General features: G+C 42.6%; 1 protein-coding gene across 1 annotated transcript in view; it reads left to right on the top strand.

Moving 5' to 3' along the window:
* mgat5b (alpha-1,6-mannosylglycoprotein 6-beta-N-acetylglucosaminyltransferase B) overlaps positions 1–22,958 on the top strand; it is a 500,752-nt gene that overhangs the window by 233,339 nt on the left and 244,455 nt on the right. Inside the window, 1 exon segment of the mRNA XM_078401040.1 lies at positions 12,383–12,456. Coding sequence (XP_078257166.1) covers positions 12,383–12,456 — 74 coding nt within the window.

Below are 22,958 nucleotides of genomic sequence, written 5' to 3' on the forward strand. Positions count from 1 at the left end.
GATGACTGGCATCTGGAAAAAAAACCCAAATATGAACAAATGTGAGCATGTCTGGAAATGACTGGTGTGCGGTAGAGAGGGTTGGAAATATGGGTGTGGGCCATTGTGTTGGATGAATAAAATATTAGTTATCCAAGGAAAAATGCCATGCAGGGAAAATGTTGTTGCCTTGTTGATATACACAAAATACTGGAGTAACTCAGCGGGTCAGGCAACATCTCTGGAGAAAAGGAATAGGCGATGTTTTGTATCGGAACCCTTCTTCTGATTTCAGCCAGTCTGAAGAATGGTTCTGACCAGAAACGTCACCTATTCCATTTCTCCAGAGATGCTGCCTGGCCCGCTGAGTTATTCCTGTGTTTTGTGTCTATCTTCGGTATTAAACCAGCATCTGCAGATCCTTCCTACACGTTATTTTGTTGATTCCCTTTACTAAAACATATTTCGGGTCAGGTCCCATTTTCGGCAAGTGAGAGGTTATTTACAGATTGGGGGGGGGGGGGGGGGAGGGGGGGGGGGAGGGTGTTGATAGGTAGGTAGGTAGTTGGACAAAGGTCAGAGAAAAAAAGTGTGAGATAAGGAGGGAAGTAGTATGAATTGTGAAGCCAGTGAAAGGAATGTAGGTGGAGGGTGGACAGGGGGAGGAGGAAGGGGAGAAATGGGTGTAAGTCCAGATGGGGTGGTACACATCCTGACAATAGGGGTTGGTTTGCTCTAGCATCAATAAGACCCATCTTGGGGTTTTTCCAAAACTGTTTGGTTGTCACACAACCGTCACCTTCATCATTCTTTCTCTTCCCCTCATTGCCAACCTGCATGCCAAGCAGAATCACCAAGTTGCAGCAGAATGCTGATTCAGAATGTTTAGCTCCACCTATCTTAGTTATGATGTTGATGTTTGCTCGTGGAAAGAGAGAAGGATTCCCGTATCAAGAATGGGCGGGGCTTCCACCTGCCTCTTACCCTTGTCATTCTGGAGTTACGTTTTCCTTTTTATCCATGGAAACTTGTTAAGTATGGGTTTGATTACTATGGGCGTCAGGAGTTATGGGGAGAAGGCAGGAGAATGGGGTTGAGAGGTGAAGATCGATTAGCCATGATTGAATGGCGGGTAGACTCGATGTGCCGAATGGTCCTATAACTTATGAACGTATGAACTTGATGGCAGAAAACATATCAAAGCAGTCACACTAACTCCATCCACTCACTTCTGCATGAAACAAGGATCGAATTGCAACTAGAAAACCATTAAGTTTGGAGAGGTCTTGCATCATTTCACCTCTAATTGAAGAAAACCAAGGAATCAATTGTTCCATTGAAACATGGTCACTGTAAGGCCTAATGGACTACTTAATCATGACTTTGAAAAGAAAATGTAGATCCTACCAGAACTTAGCTTTCTATTTGGCTTTGCATGTAGAAACTAGGAAGAGTTTGCTGGCTGTGGAGTGATTTAGAGGTGAGGAAGAGGCTTTGAGTGCCTCTGCACTGGGTGCTTAATGGACTCGGAATATTCTGTTTTAGAGTCTAATGGACATGAAAGTAAAAGCAGTGAACGGCTGGGATTACTTCTGTGAATTTGATCTTGTTGGGCAATATGCCATTAGACATTCCTGAAAAACTAACAGGGGAATTGATATTCTGCACTTGTGTCTGGAGTTGTCAGTGATGCCTTTTAATCTAATTGTAAATGCTGTGGGAATTTTGGATGTGTTATTTGATGTTTGATTAGCTTTTCTGCTAACTACAGTTCCAAGGGTACAGATTTAAGCTTACTCCACTTCTATAACAAAAGCTCCTATAATTTGTGAAATGAATATCAGTGTTTAGATTTCCATTTGGCTAACAAATCTAAGCTATTCACCCAAATTTAATGAACAGTCAGGTTCTCTCATGATTTACGATGCAAGTGTTTCTTGACTTTATTTCTTGAACTGTGAAGTGTGGAAACTATTTACATCTAATTACCATTTAATTATACCGGGTAGATGATTGGATTTGGAGGAAAAAGTATCTCCTTTAGTTTCAACCAGGGATCAATTATATTTTTCTCAAAGTTCCTCCAGTGTTGTTAGATTGGGAGAGGGTTCTCTTTTGCATGTACACAGAGGTTTAATTTGCTCAAACAAGCCATTAACCAGCAGTTTTCTGAACAATGCAATTAGGAGCCATCTATGAACAGTAATTAACTAATTAGCTAATGTAAAATAAACAGGTTAGCTGCTACTTTAAAATGAGGGAATACAGAGTAATGTTTGGGAACTAGTTGAATAGTTTACTACCGGAGCAAATTAAAAGACAAAGACTTTGAAATTTGTCCCAGTAAATCACCCATCCACTACACGTGAAAGTGGCATAAGGACTCAGACCTTCAATTTCATGATTCACAATACTCCGCTGAACATTTTTGCACTGAAGTTGTCATTGTCAGTTTCAGTGTGGTGTTCACCCATTAACATTTTGCAAATTCTCAGAGCTCTCAACTTGTTGTGCATTTTCCAATTCTCTGGTCTAATCTGCTCATCTTTACCCTGGACATAAAACCCTCTCACACCTCCATCCCACATCAGAAAGGTCCTTGAAATGAGGTCCAAACATTTCCTCTCCACCATTTGCCTGGCTGGACTCCTTCTTGCATTAAACAACGTGGACATTTAACTCCACTAATTTCTCCAAATCACAGCGATCTCCTGCCTGTTTCCTCCCACCCTGTATCTGGTGATGATTCCTTATCTTTCTCCCGTTTTCACACTTCTACACCTCTTGCCTGATAGGAGAGGGGAGAAGAGGGAGTGGCTGGGGTGTGACTAACCTTTGACTATTCTGCTGGTGGCTTTGTCGAGGCAGCATGTGGTGTAAATGGAGTCAATGGAAGGAAGGAGGTTTGTGTGATGGTCTGAGTTGCATCCACAATTCTCTGCAAACTCGTGCGTTCGATGGTGCTGATGGAGTAATTCACGCACTCCTTCCAATCTATTATATCACAATGTCTCCTCTGCACTGCCGGAACCAAACACCAGAACCCTTGCTTTCAGTCCAATGGACTGACCCTGAGCTGCTTGTTTCCTGCCAGTCTAATTCTACAGTCCATTCCCACACTGACCATTTGAGTGTGCCCTCTTACACTGTCAATTGAGAGGTATTGCAAACCTCACTTCTGTCTGGGAGCATTGCAACTCACAGACTCAGTACTGAACTCCACAACTTCACTTTCTCTCTCTACATCAGAACTGGTGATTTCTGCTTTAAGCCATCTATCTGCTTTAAGCCATCGATCTGTGACTTTGTGGTTCCTCCCCATTTGCACAGCCTGATCTGTTTTAGAGATACAGCAGGGAAACAGGCCCTTCAGCCAAGGAATCCATGCTGACCATCAATCACCCATTCACATTAATTCTATGTTGTCCCACTTTCTCAAGCACTCCCGACACACTAGAGGCAAATACAGCGGACTATTATCCAATAAATTCTTAAGTCTTTGGGATGGGGGGGGAAACCGGAGCACCCGGAGGAAACCCACGCATCACAGAGAGAAAGAGGAAACTCCACACAGACAGTACCCAAGGATCGAACCCAGGTCATTGGCGCCATGAGGCAGCAGCTCTACCAGCTGCGCCACTGAGCTGTCCTGTTGACATGTCCCACAGCCATGTACTTTGTCTGCATTCTCAAACTCCACCTTTTACATTAACCTATCAAACAGATTACCTTCATTCATTCTCCTAATGACCACCTTGGCCTTAAGACAAATATTTCCTGTCTTCTACTCCTCCCTTTCCCGTCTTCATTGCAATATAAACCTAACTTGTTTTCTTTCTTAGAGTCCGTGGAAACAGGCCCTTCAGCTCAACTTGCCCACCAAGGTCAACATGTCCAATCTACACTAGTCCTACCGACCTGCATTTGGCCCATATCCCTCTAAACCTATCCTATCCATGTACCCGTTTCATAAACGTTGCGATAGTATCTGCCTCAACTACCTCCTCCGGCAGCTCGTTCCATACACTCACTACCCTTTGTGTAAAAGAATTTACCCCTCAGGTTTCCAATTCATCTTTCCTCCCTCTTCCCCGGTTTTGATAAAGTGTATTTGACTTGAACCATTAACGCTGTTTCTCCATTCACAGATGCTCCTCATCTGCTCAGTGTTCAGTGTTTCTCGCATTTTTTGTTTTTATTTCAGATTTCCAACATCAGCAGTCTTTTTTACGTTTCAGCATTGCAGTTGGGATTGTTACAGCTCGGTCCGAAAGGAGCATATCTTAGCACTCTTACTATTGATAATTGCTGTAACCTTGGAAGCTGTGGTAGAATTCTTCTTGAATCTCAAAGGGGACCCCCAAAGGTAGCCACAGTGAAACCCGAGGTGATAAAAACAATGCACCAGGAGACAAACAATGTTTCAGGAGAGAGAAAATAGCAAAAAAACAAACAGAAATTTCAAAAACTCTGAGAAATTATTTCCAGAAAAATGTCTTCTTTATAGTGCATTAAGAAACGTAAATATCTTGCAGATACGCTATGAAATTACTTTGTTAATTGTTAAAATATCTCAACCAAATGATGAAAATTTTGTGAACAATTGCTTATTAATAATGTGCTAAGTCTGACTGCTCCAAACCATTTAAAAAATGGTTGAACCGTATGAGCGCTCAGTGCTATTGATGGATCTGAGGAACACCATTTTATATTATTTGAAAGCGGTGGCAATAAAACTAAATACTCCCTGGTCGCAGATGAAGCAATTGGCTGTTCACACAAAGCTCCGATGACAATATTTTTCTGTACTGTATGGATGAGTTTAGTATTGATTCAATATGGGCGATCAATTGAGTGCCAGCAATTAACAACCTCTCAGGTTTTTTCCCCATTCCAAACCCAATGACTCATCTTTGTCACAGACAAGAACGATGTCTGTTCTCTACCTAGAAGTAATGCCAAACCTGCCGACCAAAAGTGAACCTCAACATTCCAGGAATATGACCAAACGGAAATGGAACCAACTCTTTTACAAAGAGTGTTAAAGAGAGTGAATTTGAGTAAAGATGCAGAAAATCAGAGAGGAAAACACAGAGTTCTGGTCATTGACGACTGCAGGCATGATGATAGTGGCATTTAAGAGACTTAAGAATTGGCGCAAGGATGTGCAGGGAATGGAGGGATATGGATTAAATGCAGTCTGAAAAGGGTCTCAACCGAAAACATCACCTATCCATGTTCTCAGAGATGCTGCCTGATCTGCTGATTAACTTCAGCACTTTGTATCCTATTATGCAGGCAGATAAAAGTTGGCTTTGGCACCATGTTCAGCACAGATATTGTGGGCCGAAGGGCCTGTCCTGTGCTGTATAGTTCTATGTTCTACGAGAAAAGAGCAGAAGTCAAATTAATTCCACCCTTAAACTGTTGGTCACATGTCAGCAGTTAAATGTTTCTGTTGCATTTTCTTTTTTTTCTTCCCAGTTCACACCTATCATGCAGAGCCAATCAGTAGAAACTGGAATATTACCATGTTCTGTTGAATAGTTATTTTATTGGTAACAATGGAAGTGTGTACCACATATGCTGTTATTTGAGTAACTTGGCTGCACACATGGTGAACATCCCATCCATCTCTTCACACTTGGGCAAGGTTACTATTTGGCAGAATTAATAATTTGCTTAACTTGTTCTATGCTCTAATTTTTGGTAATTAATTCACTGTTTTAAAGGTATTCTTGAAGGGGAATGAACTTTGGCAGAAAAAGCATAATATAACATGCCAGGAAAGAAGACGTCAATGATTAAGAATTGGTCCCTGGACAAGAGCCACATAATAAATTATTGCCTTGAAAGTATTCCTGCAGGAATATATTTATATTATTCAGTACCTAGTTATTGGGAGCTACATTTTTAGCTTTTTCATTTTGCCAAAAGCCTTTTTTTTTCAATAGCTTTCAAAGTCAAAGGTTCATAAGTTCATAAGTGATTGGGGTAGAATTAGGCCATTTGGCCCATCATGTCTACTCCACCATTCAATCATGGCTGATCTATTTATCTCTCTTCTCACCCCATTCTTCTGCCTTCTCCCCATAACCTCTAACACCCATACTAATCAGGAATCTATCTATCTCTGCCTTAAATATATCCACCGGCTTTGGCCCACAGTCTTCTGTGGCAAAGAATTGTGATGCAGTGTGAAGAATTGACAATTTAGATGTGATTTCGCAGCTGCTTTTTGATTAACTGCTGTTGACAATGGAAAAACAACAAGCAAAAAAAATAAAGTTATCCTTTTATTTTTAATTATCGTGTTTCCCGCCTTGATGGTATGGTTTCAGTTTAAGTTGCACTAGTGGTGATCTTGGTTGAATCTGCATAGAATAATCCTCTGCGGAAGTTGGAAATTCAACAGGAAGGTTACGGATTTCGTAGTGAGGTTCCAGGTTTACCTCTATTCTACAAAATTTGGCTTTCTTCATTCGCAGGAAAGTGCTGGTGTTGATTAAGGTACAGATAACGACAGGCCCAGTACCTTGCTCAATGGAGCATCTCCCATATGTGAGTTTGGCAATACAAATCCAACTCATGGAAAGTTGCAGAATAGGACTTTGCATTCCTGCACTATCAGGGAGCTCAATGCAAACATTTCCATTCTATTTCCCACTTTGACCTAATAGAGTCATAGAGCATGGAAACGGGCCTTTCGGCCCATGCCATGCCAACCAAGATGCCTCATCTACACTAGACCCACCTGCCCGTATTTGGTCCATATCCCTTTAAACTTTTCCTGTCCATGTAACTGTCCAAATGTCTTTTTAAATGTTGTCACCTGCCACAAACACGACCTCTGTTGGCTCGTTCCACAAACCCACCCTGAGTAAAAAATGATGGCCCTCTGGTTCTTACTAAGTCTTTCTCTTCTCATCTTAAACCTATGTCCTCTAGTCCACCTGTGACTCTGTGCATCTACCCTATCTATTTCCCTCATGATCTTATACTTCTCGATGAGAGCATCCCTTATCCTTCTGTGCTCCAAGGAATAACGTCCAAGCCTGCCCAACCTCTTCCCCTAGCTCAGGCCCCCAAGACCTGGCAACATCCTTGTAAATATGTTAGCATTGTATTCGCCTTGCTGTCTCCTGGTCCAGGGCGCCGACGACATAGAAATACTTTGTTAGGTCAACGGTTACCCCTCGCACAGCAAACTGTGCCTCTGCCTGCTGGAACCAGACCTCAGGCTCTTCGGTCCACAGGGTCGGGAGTTTGAGGGAGACGGCATCGAGGTCGGCAGGACCGGGTTGCGCATTATTGCGCGACATCACGACGCGTGATGTATGTCGAGGTCACCAATGTAGTGGCCTGGCGGAGGCCAGAGAAAAGGCAAGACGCCAGGCAGTTTTAGGTAAGGGTCTTTATTAGGCTGTGAGCTCCTGCTCACAGCGTAGTCCACCTAGGGATGAGCCACGCCTCCCCATGGGCTGGATTTTAACCCCTTACGCCTGTCCGTCACGTAACGAGGGGGCTGACCCAAGGAGTGGCCTGATCCGCCACAGCATTAACATTGCTAATAAACCGAGAGAGCTGCTGCATCACAGCACCAGAAACTCTGGTTTGATACTGACCTTGGGCGTTTTGTGTGTAGAATTTGCATGTTCTCCAGGTGCTCCAGTTTCGTCCCACATCCCAAAGGCAATAGGTTGAATAGCCTCTGTAAATTACCCCTAGTGTATAGGGAGTAGATGCAAAAGTGGGATAACTTAGAACTAGTGTGAATTGGTGATGGATGGTTGGTGTGGACTTGGTGGGCCGAAGGGTCCATTACCACACTGTGTCTTGCAATCCCATTCACATCATATAATATGAAAGGAAAATAAAAACTTTTAAAAAACCTAAAAAATGCCTTTAAGGAATGGGGAAAATTCTTAGCTCTCAAATTTACATTTGCAGATGTATATATGTATATATATATATATATATATATATATATATATATATATATACACATTCATATACAGTGGCACAGTGGTACGGCTGGCAGAGCTGCTGCCTCACAGCGCCAGAGACCCAGGTTCGATCCTGACAGTACTGTTTGTGCGTAGTTTGCACACACTCTCTGTGACCACATGGGTTTCCTTCAGGTGCTGTGGTTTCCTCCCACAATCCAAGAATGTTTGTAGGTTAATCAGCCTCTGTAAAATTTCCTCTGATGTGCGTAGGGAATGGATGAGAAAATGGGATAATGTACAACTAATGTGAATGGGTGATCAATGGTTGGTGTTGCCTCACTGGGATGAAGGGCCCGTTTACAAGCTGTATCTCTAAAACGATCTATGAACATTGGCTGAAGATAAGGCCAGACTCGAGTATGCGGTGCCCCTCTTTTCAGATGTCCGCGGATATTCTTTGATGATCCCCTCACGTGAAGCGTGGTTACTGAATTACTGTACCCAATTGTAGGCTACTAAAGCAAAAGCTTTCAGGCACTGTAAGAAACTGACAGGGGGATAAAAAGGTCATTTTCAATTACTTGAGCAATATAATCATAATTAGGCATCAGTAATGTCTTCTGTGATTATTATTATTATAATATAACAAATTTCAAATATATATTACGTTGTATGATTATCAATTTAAGTTAAACACCCTGTAATGAGGTGACCAAACTGCACACAATATTCCAAATGCAGCCTAAACAAAGTCCTATAAAGCTTGAACAAAACACAAAGTGCTGGAGGAACTCAGCAGGTCAGGCAGCACCTTTACTTTAGACTTTAGTGATAGAGCATGGAAATGCCCTTCAGCCCACCGTCTCCACTAGCACTATTCTCCACACTAGGGACAATTTACAATTTTACTGAAGCCAATCAATCAACAAACCTAAACGTCTTTGGAGTGTGGGAGGAAACTGGAGCACCCAGAGGAAACCCACGTGGTCACAGGGAGAATGTACAAACTCTGTACAGACCGCACCCATAGTCAGGATCGAACCCGGGTTTCTGGTGCTGGAAGGCAGCAACTCCACCACTGTGGAGGGAATGGATAGACGACTTTTCAATTCTTCGTACCACTTAAGGCACATCAATCTGAAGAAGGTTCTCAACCCAAAACGCTATCTGTCCATTCTTTGCACGGATGCTGCCTGACCCCCTGAGTTCCTTCAGCACTTTGTGTTTTGCTCAGGATTCCGTCAACTGCAGTTTCTGGAATCTCCAAGAAACAAAAATCATCATGATGATAAGTTGGGTTCCTCTCAGTAGAATCGGTGTTCCTAAGATGTGAATCATTTGTGTAATGTGTCAAGTTTGGAGATATATCGCCATCTTACATCACATCTTTCATTCATTCGGAAAGCTGCACTTTTCTTGGTATCTCACAAACATTATAGGAGTTTGAATTTCTGTCTCTTTTTAAACTCCAACAGTTGCTCCATGACAACCTACAAAATAAGGTGTAAATTCAAGGGCTAGAGATTCCAATCAACTGGTTTGTGTTTTTCAGTACAATTCGTCAGGAATCTGTGGAAAAAAAAGCATTGTGGATCTTTAAACATAATTTGCAAGTGCCACTGCTTGAGCTTCTGTGTTCATTGGCATTTGAAAAAAACACAACGGAAATAAACCCATCCACAAAGTGCCAATACCTTTGTAGTGATGAAACAAAACTGGTGGTAATTTGCTCCAAATATTAAGCACAATCTTTAGAGTGCAAAGTTCTGGACAATTCTGATTCTGAAATTAGTTTGAATTCAAGATTCAAGTATTAAGTACGTTTCTCTTAATCATACAGGTCCACCACCGAATTTCCGGCACCCTTGGTTCCAGAGCCATTATTATCTGTTTTGCCGGGCCAACAGAGGTCACGGCCTCAGGGGGACCGAGATACTGGCCCGAAAACTCGGCCTAGGAAATCAGCTATGGGAACAGATCTGCCAGCTCCGGCCAGGCCGGGGCTCCAGAGCCCCTGCCGCAGGGGGCAAATTCGACCCGCCGATCGGCCGTAGAAGTGGCGATGAGGTCGAGATTCACAGCCTCACCTGGCCAAGGTGCCACATTTTCAGGGGGGGGGGGAGGTCGAAGTGCGCTCTTGTAATTTTGTCCAGATGAAAGGAGGGTGCCGGACCATGAGTTGACGGAAAATAGGTGGTGGACCTGTATCAACAAATCTTTCATCTTTATATTCATCAAGGAATATTTGTCCAAGGATGTTTACCACGCTGACGGATTATGCTGGTCGATAACAGATTGTGTGCTCATTGATATTCATATGAATTGTTTCCAATTTTAGATAACATTTCTATTACAAATTACTGATTGGCTTCCATATTGAAGCAGAAACTGTATGCCTTTTTTTCTTTTTTAACAGTAATAAACTTGGATAATTTTATTTTAAAATAAATTAATTGGGAGTGTCAGTACATCTTTAATGGAAATAAAGGCAACAAATTCAATATTGGAAATCTGAGATTAACAAAGAGGAAAAACTCAGTAGATGTAGCAGAATTAGTGCAGATAGAAAAAGAACTTTCTGGTTAATGAGCCCTCAGCAGAATTGGAAGGATATCAGACAATTTTGTATCTTTAAATGAAATCCTAAAACTCATTTCTCTCTTTCTGTCGTCTCTCTGCAACCTATTAACCCAAATATTGATTATATTTTCCACATTGTGGGATAAACTATCGCCTTTTGGGTTACTGAAAATTCATAAATTCTTGATTGAATTATTTAGTAAATTGTTCACTAGAGCTGGATGATGTGGATCCAATCCAACGAACATCTTTGAAGGGACTTGAGAGCTGAGAGGTCTTCAATTGAAGATCTATCAGCTCGACACAATTTCGGGTATCTCGAGGTTTGCTAGTTTGGTGTGATAGGTTGCATGAAGAAATGTGGTTTTACTTTAGTTGAGAAATCGAGGAAAAGACTTGGCATTGTTGAAAAAAATAAAGGAAAAGATTAGCTAAGTCAAGATGTGGCAGCTGAATAATGTCTAGCTGTAAAAGTCCACAGATTCATGAAGATTAGGATATTTAACGCAGAACATAGAGCAGCACAGCCTAGGAATAGGCCCATCGGCCCGAATGTCTGCATCAAACATGATGTCGTTAATCTAATCTCCTCTGCCTGCATGTGATCCATATTCAAGTACGCTGATGACACGTTCTCCTATCTCTGCTCTCAGGCCCCTCACAGCACCACAGCTCAGCTCTTCGTGAGTTTGTGGAGTGGTGCGACAACTCCTGTCTTGAACTAAATGCAAACAAGACCAAGGAGATGGTAGTGACCTTCTCCAACAAGCAGAGGGAACTGGCTGCAGCAGTGATCACCATTATCCACTGGAAGCCTGTGGAGATAGTTGAGGAATACAAGTACCTGGGCACAGTCTTCGACAACCTTCTGAATTCTGCCTCCAACACAGAGGGTATCCTCAGGAAATGCCAGCAGTGGCAGTATTTCCTGAGTAAGCTCAACTCATTTGTGGTCAGCAAGGACATCCTCATAACGTTTTACTACTCCTTCATTGAGAGTGTCATCACATTCTCCTTCACCTGCTGGTTCCACTCCATCAGCCTTCAGAACAGAAACCGCCTGCAGAGCACAGCCAAAGTCTGCTCCAAAATTATTGGACTCCCTGTCAGAGCCCTCTCCACCCTATGCGACCAGCAGATGCTATGGTCAGCTGGCAGGATTTTACAGCACCCCTCACATGTCCTGTTCTCTGCGATTGAGTGGCTCCCCTCAGGATGCCGGCTTGGCTGCCCAGGCTGTAGGACACAGAGGAGAAGGGCAACCTTTGTCCTCAAGGCTGTTCAGCTCCTCAACTCCCAACCACCCCTGTCCCGCTGCTAACCCTGCTAATCCCCCCCCCAATAGTTTTTGTACTACTTTACGTGCCTTTGTAAATTGCCCCATGGGGACAAATAAAGTGTTTTTGAACTTTGAACTTGAATTCCTCTATCCTCTGCATATCCATGTACCTATCTAATGGCCTCTTAAACATCACTGTCGTATCTGCCTCCACCACCACCCCTAGCAGCACGTTCCAGGCCCCAGCACCCTCTGTAAAAAAAAACTTGCCTCGTACATCTCCTTTAAATTTGCCCCTCTTGACATTTCCCCCCCCCCCCGAGGACAAGGACTTTGAATGATATAAAATGAGAAACAGTGAGTTGTGTCTTATATATGGAGGAGAAGAGATGACATGAAAGTTAAATAGGAGACGTGTGGGAATGTAAAACACTTACGTACGGAAGAAAATCCAAAAACAGACACACTTAATGTTGAATGATTTATAACTGCAGCCTTGTGATTGGAATTAATGGTTAAGTTTGCAAAATGATGTAACATCTGAAAATTCTAATCCTCTTTCATATATTCTCTTTAAAATTTTGATATCAAACAGCGAAGGGGAAAGATAGTAGCCAATGTGAGATTCCCAAAGATCCTCGTTTCCCTGACTGCCTTGGGAAAATAGAGGTGAGTAAACAACGTGCTATTTTCTTCAATGTTGTTGCAAAAACTGCTGCCGATGGATGGCGATGTAAAAATGCAAAATTCCCAGGAATCCAGATTTTAAAGTAAATCCTAATATTGCTCGCAATTATATTATTTCAACCAGGAGTAAATATTGCTCCATCTTAACAGTATGTTTTTGATCAGCCTGGTAGATGAGAAAGTTGAAGCAAATGCAGAAGCGAGAACAAGCTAGTACAGTAGGCAGCACAGGTAGAGTTGAGGCTTTATAAGGCGCTGGTCAGGCCACATTTGGAGTATTGTGAGCAATTTTAGGCCCCACATGTGAGGAAGGATGTGCTGGGTCTGGAGAGGGTCCAGAGGAGGTTTACGAGAATGATCCCAGGAATGAGTGGGTTAACATATAATGAACGTTTGGTGGCACTGGGCCTCTTCTGGCTAGAGTTTTGAAGGATGAGGGAGGACGTCATTGAAACTTATCGAATAGTGAAAGGCCTGGATAGAGTGGAAGTATTCCCACTCGTGGGAGAGTCTAAGACCAGAGGCCATAGCCTTAGAAATAAAGGATGTTCCTTTGGGAAGGAGATGAGGAGAAATTTCTTTAGAGGGTGGTGAATCTGTGGAAATCTGTGGCTTCATTGCCACAGTAGACTGTTGAGGCCAAGTCAATGGAGACAGAGACAGATAGATTCTTGATTAGTATGGGTGTCGGGGGTTCTGGGGAGAATGCAGGTGAATAGGGTTGGGTGATAGATCAGCCATAATTGAATGGCAGATTAGACTTGATGGGCCGAACGGCCTAATTCTGCTCCTATCACTTATGAACTTATGAAAGGAGAATGGAAGGTCTGATTTAACCTGCAGGCCAGAGCAGAGAGGTAGACATTGCCTGTAAGGCTCTGAGCTAGGTCCTACATGGAAAGCTAATCTGGTACTTTAGAACATATAGGATCCATGCTGTTAGCAGATTGCTCATATGTTGAAGATATGTTAACAATTTAGTTTAAAGTTTAGGGTGATTGTCACTTTAAAAGGTTTTGATTGTTTTCCCCAATGCAGCTTGCAGTTTAACACAATTGTTCATTGAGAAAGATACACAGCTTAGTTCTAAAATGTTTTCCCTAACAGGCTGTTCAATTCTGTAAAATTTCTGATTTGCTTTTGATGATTCCTGTTGAATTGCTTTTTCTAGGTTTTGAAAAGTTAACTTCTTAGGCTTCATTAACTTATCCAAACTTGACATTTTCCTTCGTTCTTTGAAGTTGGAAAATGATCAGAATCAAGCAAAATACCCCATTTTAAAAGAAAACCACAGGATCATTGCATACTTGTTAGTAAGGTTCCAGTTTCTGAATATTAAAGAAAACTTACAACAGACTAGTGAAAAACTGAGAGGGGCAACCATTCATGGATAGGTTTAGGAAAATGTTTGATTTCCAACCTCCCAAGAACATGAAATATTCCTACCTGAGAATTATTTGTAAATCCAAATATCTGAATTTCCAGCATTTATTAATAATAAACGGTGACATATTTTACAATTTAATGTTATCCATGCTGTCTGATTTTTGATGCTCCATAGATTCGCAGTAGTTCACCTGATTAGAATTGCCATTCACATGAAAGAGAATCCAAACGTTCTTATCCAAACAACCTTCCAGTTTATAATCCTGAGTCCCAGACACTGCTTTGCACAAGTTTGTCCAACTTCTCCTTATAAGTAATTCCCTCTAATCCAGGAGGCATTCGAGTAAACCTCTTCTGCACCCTCTCCAACACATCCGTTCATGAAGTAAATGAGGACCTGATTCTGCAGTTCTGTGCCATCTCAATAGCAATAGCAATTGGGGTGGATCTGCATTCAAATCCCGGAATGAATATTTTAAAACATATTGTTGCTATGGGAAGCATGCACCAGGTATGCAATAAAGTAAGTGACAACCTAATGACAGCCAATTTAGATTCATATCAGAAACAAAATGACAAGTCATCTTCTTTAACAAGTTGAACAGAGTGACTGGAAGAATTGATTAAATCAGTATTTTCAAGCAGTGACATCCATAAGATTTTCACTTTGGTACTTTAGCGTTACCGATAATTATTGTATTTTTGGCGCTTTTCACAGTACATAACACGGTAGCGCAGCGGTAGAGTTGCTGCTTTACAGCGAATGCAGCGCCGGAGACTCAGGTTCGATCCTGACTACGGGTGCTGCACTGTAAGGAGTTTGTACGTTCTCCCAGTGACCTGCGTGGGTTTTCTCCGAGATCTTCGGTTTCCTCCCACACTCCAAAGACGTACAGGTATGTAGGTTAATTGGCTGGGTAAATGTAAAAATTGTCCCTAGTGGGTGTAGGATAGTGTTAATGTGCGGGGATCACTGGGCGGCACGGACTTGGAGGGCCGAAAAGGCCTGTTTCCGGCTGTATATATATGATATGATATGATAACGATTTGAGCACAAACAAGAGATTAAGGCAGAAACTGATAGAATGAAAATTAATCAACCACAGTCAATCTGTTCTTCGTACGTTTGTGATTTCCTTTCTTCAGATTGATTATCCTGGTCTCAGATTAAGAGACCACTTAAGATTCTTGTATCATATAGACAATAGACATTAGACAATAGGTGCAGGAGTAGGCCATTCGGCCCTTCGCGCCAGCACCGCCATTCACTGTGATCATGGCTGATCATCCACAATCAGTACCCCGTTCCTGCCTTCTCCCCAAATCCCTTGACTCTGCTATCTTTAAGAGTTCTATCTAACTCTCTCTAGAAAGCATCCAGAGAATTGGCCTCCACTGCCTTCTGAGGCAGAGAATTCCACAGATTCACAACTCTATGGGTGAAAACGTTTTTCCTCATCTCTGTTCTAAATGGCCTACCCCTTATTCTTAAACTGTGGCCCCTGGTTCTAGGCTCCCCCAACATCGGGAACATGTTTCCTGTCTCTAGCATTCCAGTGTATACAAGCCCAGTTGCTCCATTCTTTCAACATATTACAGTCCTGCCATCCTGGGATTTAACCTCGTGAACCGACGCAGCACTCTCTCAATAGCAAGAATCTCCTTCCTCAAATTTGGAGACCAAAACTGCACACAATACTCCAGGTGTGGTCTCACTGGTGTCCCGTACAACTGCAGAAGGACCTCTTTGCTCCTTTACTCAACTCCTCTTGTTTGAAGGCCAACATACCATTAGCTTTCTTCATTGGTCATTCCTTTGTAAGGGCATCTTTACAATGGAAGACACAAAGTGCTGGATAAGTCAGTGGTTCAGGCAGCATCTCTGAAGAGTATGGATAGGCAATGATTCGGATCAGGACCATTGTATTGACTGGAATTTAGAAGGATGAGAGGGGATCTTATCGAAACATATAAGATTATTAAGGGGTTGGACACATTAGAGGCAGGAAACATGTTCCCAGTGGAGGCCAATTCAAGAGAGGGCTAGATAGAGCTCTTAAGGATAGTGGAGTCAGGGGGTATGGGGAGAAGGCAGAACAGGGTACTGATTGAGAATGATCAGCCATGATCACATTGAATGGTGGTGCTGGCTCGAAGGGCTGAATGGCCTACTCCTGCACCTATTGTCTATTGTTTATTGTCTATTGACCCCATTTCTCCCACTATACCCCCCCTCCCCCCTCCATCCCCTTCCACCTACACCTCACATTTCACTCCTCTTCTCTCCTTATCTTACACCCTTTTCTTTTTACCCCTCGCTTTTTTTGCCCATCTGCCAATTAAACTGCCCTCACCTGTATCCGCCGATCACTGTCCCCACCTATTTACCAATTTCCTCACTACTATAATTGGTCTGAAGAAAGGACCTGATCCGAACGTCACCTATCCATGTTCTCCAGAGATGCTGCCTGGCCCGCTGAATTAATTCCGCACTTTTGTATCTGCTTTTGCAAACCAGCATCTGCTGTTCCTTGTTTCATGGGCCACTTTATCCTACCTAGCATGATTTTTTTTCTGTTTCCCTATTTTAAAGCTTTTCAACGTTGCAACCAAAGATAGTTCTTTTAAAATAAATCTTAACTCAGTGCAAGGCAGCTGCTATTCTACACATGTGCTTCGGCTGTTTTTGATTGATTGAATGATACAGCACGGAAACAGGCCCTGCGGCCCACCATGTCCATGCTAACCATTGATCACCCGTTCACACTAGTTCTGTGTTGCCCCACTTTCATGTGCACTCCCTACATACGAGGGGCAATTTACAGAGGCTAACTAGCCATCAAACCTGCTCGTCTTTGGGACTTGTGAGGAAGCCGGAGAAACCCACACGGTTACGGGGAGAATGTACAAACTACAAACTCCGTAAAGACAGCACTGTAGGTGGGTTTCTGGTGCTGTGAGGCAGCAACTCTACCACTGTACCACTGTGCTGCCCATCGATAGGGTGAACGCTGAACTTTTACTTCAGTTCACACACTAATCTATACACCTTATTTATTCACAAAATGCTGGAGTAACTCAGCAGGTCAGGCAGCATCTCAGGAGAGAAGGAATGGGTGACGATTCGGGTCGAGACCCTTCTTCAGATTGAAGAAGGGTCTCGACCCGAAACGTCACCCATTCCTTCTCTCCTGAGATGCTGCCTGACCTGCTGAGTTACTCCAGCATTTTGTGAAATCAGTCTGAAGAAAGGTCTCGACCCGAAACGTCACCCATTCCTTCTCTCCTGAGATGCTGCCTGACCTGCTGAGTTACTCCAGCATTTTATGAATGAATAACTTCGATTTGTACCAGCATCTGCAGTTATTTTCTTACACAATCTATACACCTTGATTCCCCTTATCCAAATAAATCTATAATTCTCCCATTTTAAAGATATTCAATTGGAGTGGCACTGGTGGAAATCTACACGGTCACAGGGGGAACGTGCAAACACCACACGGACAGCACCTGAGCTCAGGATTGAACCCGGGTCTCTGCCGCTGTGTGCCATGCCACTGCACTGCTGCTGTTCTGACAACTAGTCGAACAAATCAACAATCTTTGGTGTGAGACATGTTTGGAATGTATCCTGCACATTACTAACCTCATTATGACACCATGTACAATGTTATCATGATGAATCAGCAATGAAAATAGGACCAGAATTCATTCATCCATTTATCAAACACAAAAACCACAGCTGAACCATGTTTGATTGCAACTTTCATGAATATTCAACGACGTGTTTGCATTTGTCTTTACAGTGGAATTCTGATTTCAATCACTGGCTGGCTGAAAAGTGAAAGCCAGAGGCTAAATGGTAATATGAGACCAGTAGATTCATGATGAATTTTAATGGATAGAGAGGTTCCTTAATTTTATTCCTTGATTTTATTTTCTGCAACCCCATTCATGCACAAAGAGAAGCTTTAGTATTTGGTGGGCAACATTTTATTAGCTGAAATGTTGTTACTTCGGTCCGTTTGCTCAGCTGAATACTTACAAATCAGTTAGACAGCTGAAGGAAAAGGCAATAAAGGGTCTGTGGAACAGACTCGATGGGCCGAATGGCCTAATTCTGAATCTATGTCTTATGGTCTATGGTCTATCCAGTTAAACATAGGGTGGTACAGTTACTCCTCACAGAAATAGAGTCTGGGGTTTGATCCTTACCTTGGGTGCTTCTATGCAGTTTGCACATTCTTCCTGTGACTGTGTGGGTTTCCTTTGGTTGCCTCCTACATCCCAAAAACATTATAGGTTCGTTGGTTAATTTTGCCTCCGTAAATTGTCCCTGATGTGCCGGGAGTGGATGAGAAAGTGAGATAACATAGAACTAGTATGAACTGGTGATCGATGGTCGCCATAGACTCGGTGGGCCAAAGGGCCTGCTTCCATGCTATATCTCTGAACTAAACTTATTGAAGTACACATAATTTTGGATGAGAATGTAGAAAGCAAGATTAGTAATTTTTCAGATCATACTAAAATAGGTGGTATTATAGGTGAAGATGGTAATCAAGAATTATAGTGAGATATTGATCAGCTGGGCAAGTGGGCTGAGGAATGGCAAATATGGTTTAATTCAACGAGGTTGAAACACGAGAAACTGCAGATGATGGAATCTTGAATAAAACGCAGTGCTGGAGGAAGTCAGTGCGTCAGGCAGTATCTGTGAAGGGAATAGACTGGTGTCATTTTGTGTTGGGTCTTGCCTTCGGACCGATTGTAGCGGGGGGGGGGGGGGGAGGGAGCAAAAGGAGTGGGTGGGGCAGATCTAGGAGAGTGATAGGTGGATACAGGTGAGGGAGTGTGGTTTGATTGGCAGATGACTGGAGATAGTGGGTGACAAAGGCTAGAGATGAAAAGGAGACAAAAGGGTGTCAGACAAGCAAAGAAGGGGAGTGAAATGTAAAGCTGGTGGGTAAGATATGGGTGGAAAAGAGATGGGGCGGGGGGAAAGAGGGGTTAAAAGGAAACATTGGACTAGAGGATGAGGAGCATATGAGGGAGTGGGGCAGCGGGGGGGGGGGAGGCTCAGGGTGATTGGAGCGGTGAGAGATGGTGGAAGTGATGGATGTGTGCCTGTGTTGGGAGGGGGACAGGGGAAAGAGAGGGAGGGGTATTACTTAAAATTGGAGAATGCAATGATCATACCATTTGGTTGTAAGCTACCCAAGTGGAATATGAGGTGCTGTTCCTCCATTTTGTGTGTGATCTCACTCTGGCAATGGATGAGTCCCAGGACAGAAAGGTCAGAATGGGAATGGGAGTTAAAATTGGCTGAGAACTGGGATATCCAGCAGGCCTTGGTGGACAGAGCACGTGTTGGATGTGGTGGTTGATGGGGTGAACAGTGAGGACCAGAGGAACTATATCTTACAATCAGTCAGTCAACGGCATATTGGTTCCGTTTTCTCATATAAGAGCACCAGCTTGTAACATAAATACAATTGTTTATGTGATTTGTCAGATTTTATTCCGTATTACTTCATAGCTAAAGGCAGGATTGCATGCAGTTTGTCCATATTTCAACACCTTAATTTTATTGCGATTCTATATTTAATGCAACCGATTATTTTCTTACTGTCTGCCAGAGCCAAACCCATGCAGATGAACAATCAATTCCATTTATTTCACTAAGCACAAAGGCTGGACACATCGGAAGAAATTAAACGTAATGTTCTCGCTATCTTACTGCGGAAAACACAATAACAGCAATACAAAAAATCCCTCCAGGATACGTAATTGCTATCGTAACTTGTTCTTTATCCAGAATGCATTATTATTCTGCAGCACACAATCTATTTAGTTTGTACATTTATTTTATGGTATTTCCTGCAGCCAAGTCGCAAGCAATTGCAAGGTCCATTCCCGAAACACCGCATACGATAGGAAACGATACGATGAGATACGATAGAACTTTATTTATCCCAGGAGGGAAATTGAGCTGCCAACAGTCATAAAACACAAGATACATGAAACAAGAAATTAAAGTGACGAGTGGAAAGGATTGGGAATGTGCAAAGATAGGTGAGGACTGCATCTCGGTGGAACCAATCTGTTGCTGAAGGTACTCCTCAGGTTGACCAGTGTGTCATGGAGGGGGTGAGCTGTATTGCCCCACGATGCTCTGCAGTTTGAGGAGCATCCTCCCCTCCAAGACCACCTCCCATGAATCCAACTCCGCCCCCAGGGCGGAGCCAGCCTTCCCGATGAGCTTGTTAATCCTGTTGGCATCTGCGGCCTTCGCCCTGCTGCCCCAGCACACGACAGCGAGGAAGATGCCACTGGCAACCACCGATTGGTAGAACATCTGCAGCATCAGGACAGAACACCACAGGAGATCCTTCTTCCCTATGGCTATCAAACTTTACAACTCCTCCCCCTTGTGTTGTGGGGTAGACTGAGACCGACCCCCCCCCCCCCCCCCTCTCCCCCCCCCTCCCCAATCTTTGCACATTCCCCAAGCCTTTCCACTCGTCACTTTGATTTCATGTTTCATGTATTTTGTGTTTTTATGACTGTTGGCAGATTAATTTCCTTCCAGGGATAAATAAAGTTCTATCGTATCGTATCGTATCTTATTTGCAGACGTCGAAGGAGCGGAGTCTTCTCAAAAGGTACAGCCGGCTCAAAAAGACAGCATATCCACTCCCTCCACAGATGCTGCTTGACCCACTGGGTTACTCCAGCACTGTGTTTTATTCAAGATTCTAGCATTTGCAGTTCCTTTTGACTTCACAAACAATTATTCTGCAGCACAATGTTCTTCAGCCAATACAGTCATTAAATGTGGTGCAATTATCCAAGTCACATCATTATCTAACATGACCAGCACAACTTTGCATTAAATCTTACGATGCAGACAGCAATATTGAATCTCTTCATTCATACGATGGAAGCATTAACCCAAATGGATTGGAGCAATTAAATGTTAACTATTCCGCTCACTGTTAAAGTAAATGAATAATACCAACAGGCTTGGCTAGTCTTCTGAAAATTGCTGTTTCCACAAACGTAAATTCACAACAGCTAAACTGAATTGCAGAGATTTTAATGAGATCTTAAACATGCAGAAATATCTAGCTTGATTTCATAATTAGGCAAAAGAAATGTACAAATTATTTGAATTTTTCAAATAAAAATTAGAAACATCAGAAGTTAGTAACCAAACCTATATGATTATAAATTAAGAGCAACAATTGTTTAAGTTACACATTACAGGCTAGATGCAGGAAGATTGTTCCCGATGTTGGGGAAGTCCAGAACAAGGGGTCACAGTTTAAGGATAAGGGGGAAGTCTTTTAGGACCGAGATGAAAAAGGTTTTTTTCATACAGAGAGTGGTGAATCTGTGGAATTCTCTGCCACAGAAGGTAGTTGAGGCCAGTTCATTGGCTATATTTAAGAGGGAGTTAGATGTGGCCCTTGTGGCTAAAGGGATCTGGGGGTATGGAGAGAAGGCAGGTACGGGATACTGAGTTGGATGATCAGCCATGATCATATTGAATGGCGGTGCAGGCTCGAAGGGCCGAATGGCCTATTCCTGCACCTATTTTCTATGTTTCTACATGCCCCAGCATTTTGTGTTTTGCTCAAGATTCCAGTTTCTTGGGTCTCCACTAATCTAACTCATTTTTGAATTAATTTTGCACGTAAAAATGGCATTTCTTTCTAAGTTACTTCAGTTATTTCTACGCCACTTCCATGTTGATTTAAACTCTTTTGCCACTGTTCGAATTTAACTCCAGCATACAATATCAGAGCCAACTCTATAGCTTAGTATATTTGGCACAACAGGACTGATTTGGTTAACAAGAATCCAAACCCTTTCCCAAACCCCTGTGCCTCCCACCATCCAGTTATGTCGCTATTCTGAATGTTCTTACACTTTTGCAAAACACAATGTGCTGAGGAACTCAGCGAGTCAGGCAGCATCTATGGAGGGAATGGACCGGCTATGTTTCAGGTCGGAACCCTTCAGACCCTACCAGTTATTGTCTTAAAAGGGGTCCCGATCTGAAATGTCATCCGTCCACTCCATCCACAGATGCTGCCTGACCAGCTGAGTTTAGTTTAGTTTAGAGAAAAAGCCCAGAAACAGGCCCTTCGGCCAGCATGACCATTGATCCCCGCTCACTGGTACTATCCTGCACACTAGGGACAATTTACAATTTTTACAAAAGGCAATGAACCTACCAACCTGCCGACTTTGGTGTGTGGGAAGAAACCGGAGCTCCCGGAGAAAACCTATGCTGTCACGGGGAGAACGTAAAAACACCGTACAGATCAGGATCAAACCCGGGTCTCTGGCGCTGTAAGGCGGCAACTCTACCGCTGCGCCACTGTAAGTTCCTCCAGCACTATGCTTGGCACAAGATTCCAGCATCTGCACTTTCTTGTGCTTGAGGTGAAGTTAGCATTAAGTTTTGCATTTCTACTTTTTGAATTCCTTTTTCTACTTACTTTTCCTCTTGACTTCACTTTCTAGGATTGAAGTATTTTCTTCCTTATTTAGTTGGACCTATTTTGTGTTTTATCTTACTGCTACTAAAAAGAATTCATTTTCCAAAAGTTTACATTTTTAAATCTAAAATGTTGTACAGCAAATGCTGTAAAGCTACAGTACATGCATTTGGAGTGATTTATTTTTTGTCCATTTGTTAATGAAATTAATTTACTGTGAGTGTTTACTCTTGTCTCTTTATAGGCATTAATTTATTGTAACATGACTTCAACTGAAGTTCAAAAAATTTTCCATATCGGTTTACGATATTTACAATGTAATAGCTAAATTTGGTTTAAATGCTGCCAGATGCTTTTTAGTGCATTTTCCACATAAATTATTATCTGGTTCAGTTTGACATTGATAAGTCCTTCTGTTGTTAGCTGGGGGATGCTAAATTTATTGCCAATGGACCTTGCTTGAATTTGCTGTTTCTGGTCTCTGAGCAAAACTGGCCTTTTTCTCACACCATGGACCAAGCTGGCAAGTGGGATCAAAACTTGAAGTCAAATGGGAATTGAAATTAGAATTCCCTTAAACAGCTAACA

This window comes from Rhinoraja longicauda, chromosome 6 (genome assembly GCF_053455715.1).
Source record: "Rhinoraja longicauda isolate Sanriku21f chromosome 6, sRhiLon1.1, whole genome shotgun sequence".
NCBI classification, from domain to species: Eukaryota; Metazoa; Chordata; class Chondrichthyes; order Rajiformes; family Arhynchobatidae; genus Rhinoraja; species Rhinoraja longicauda.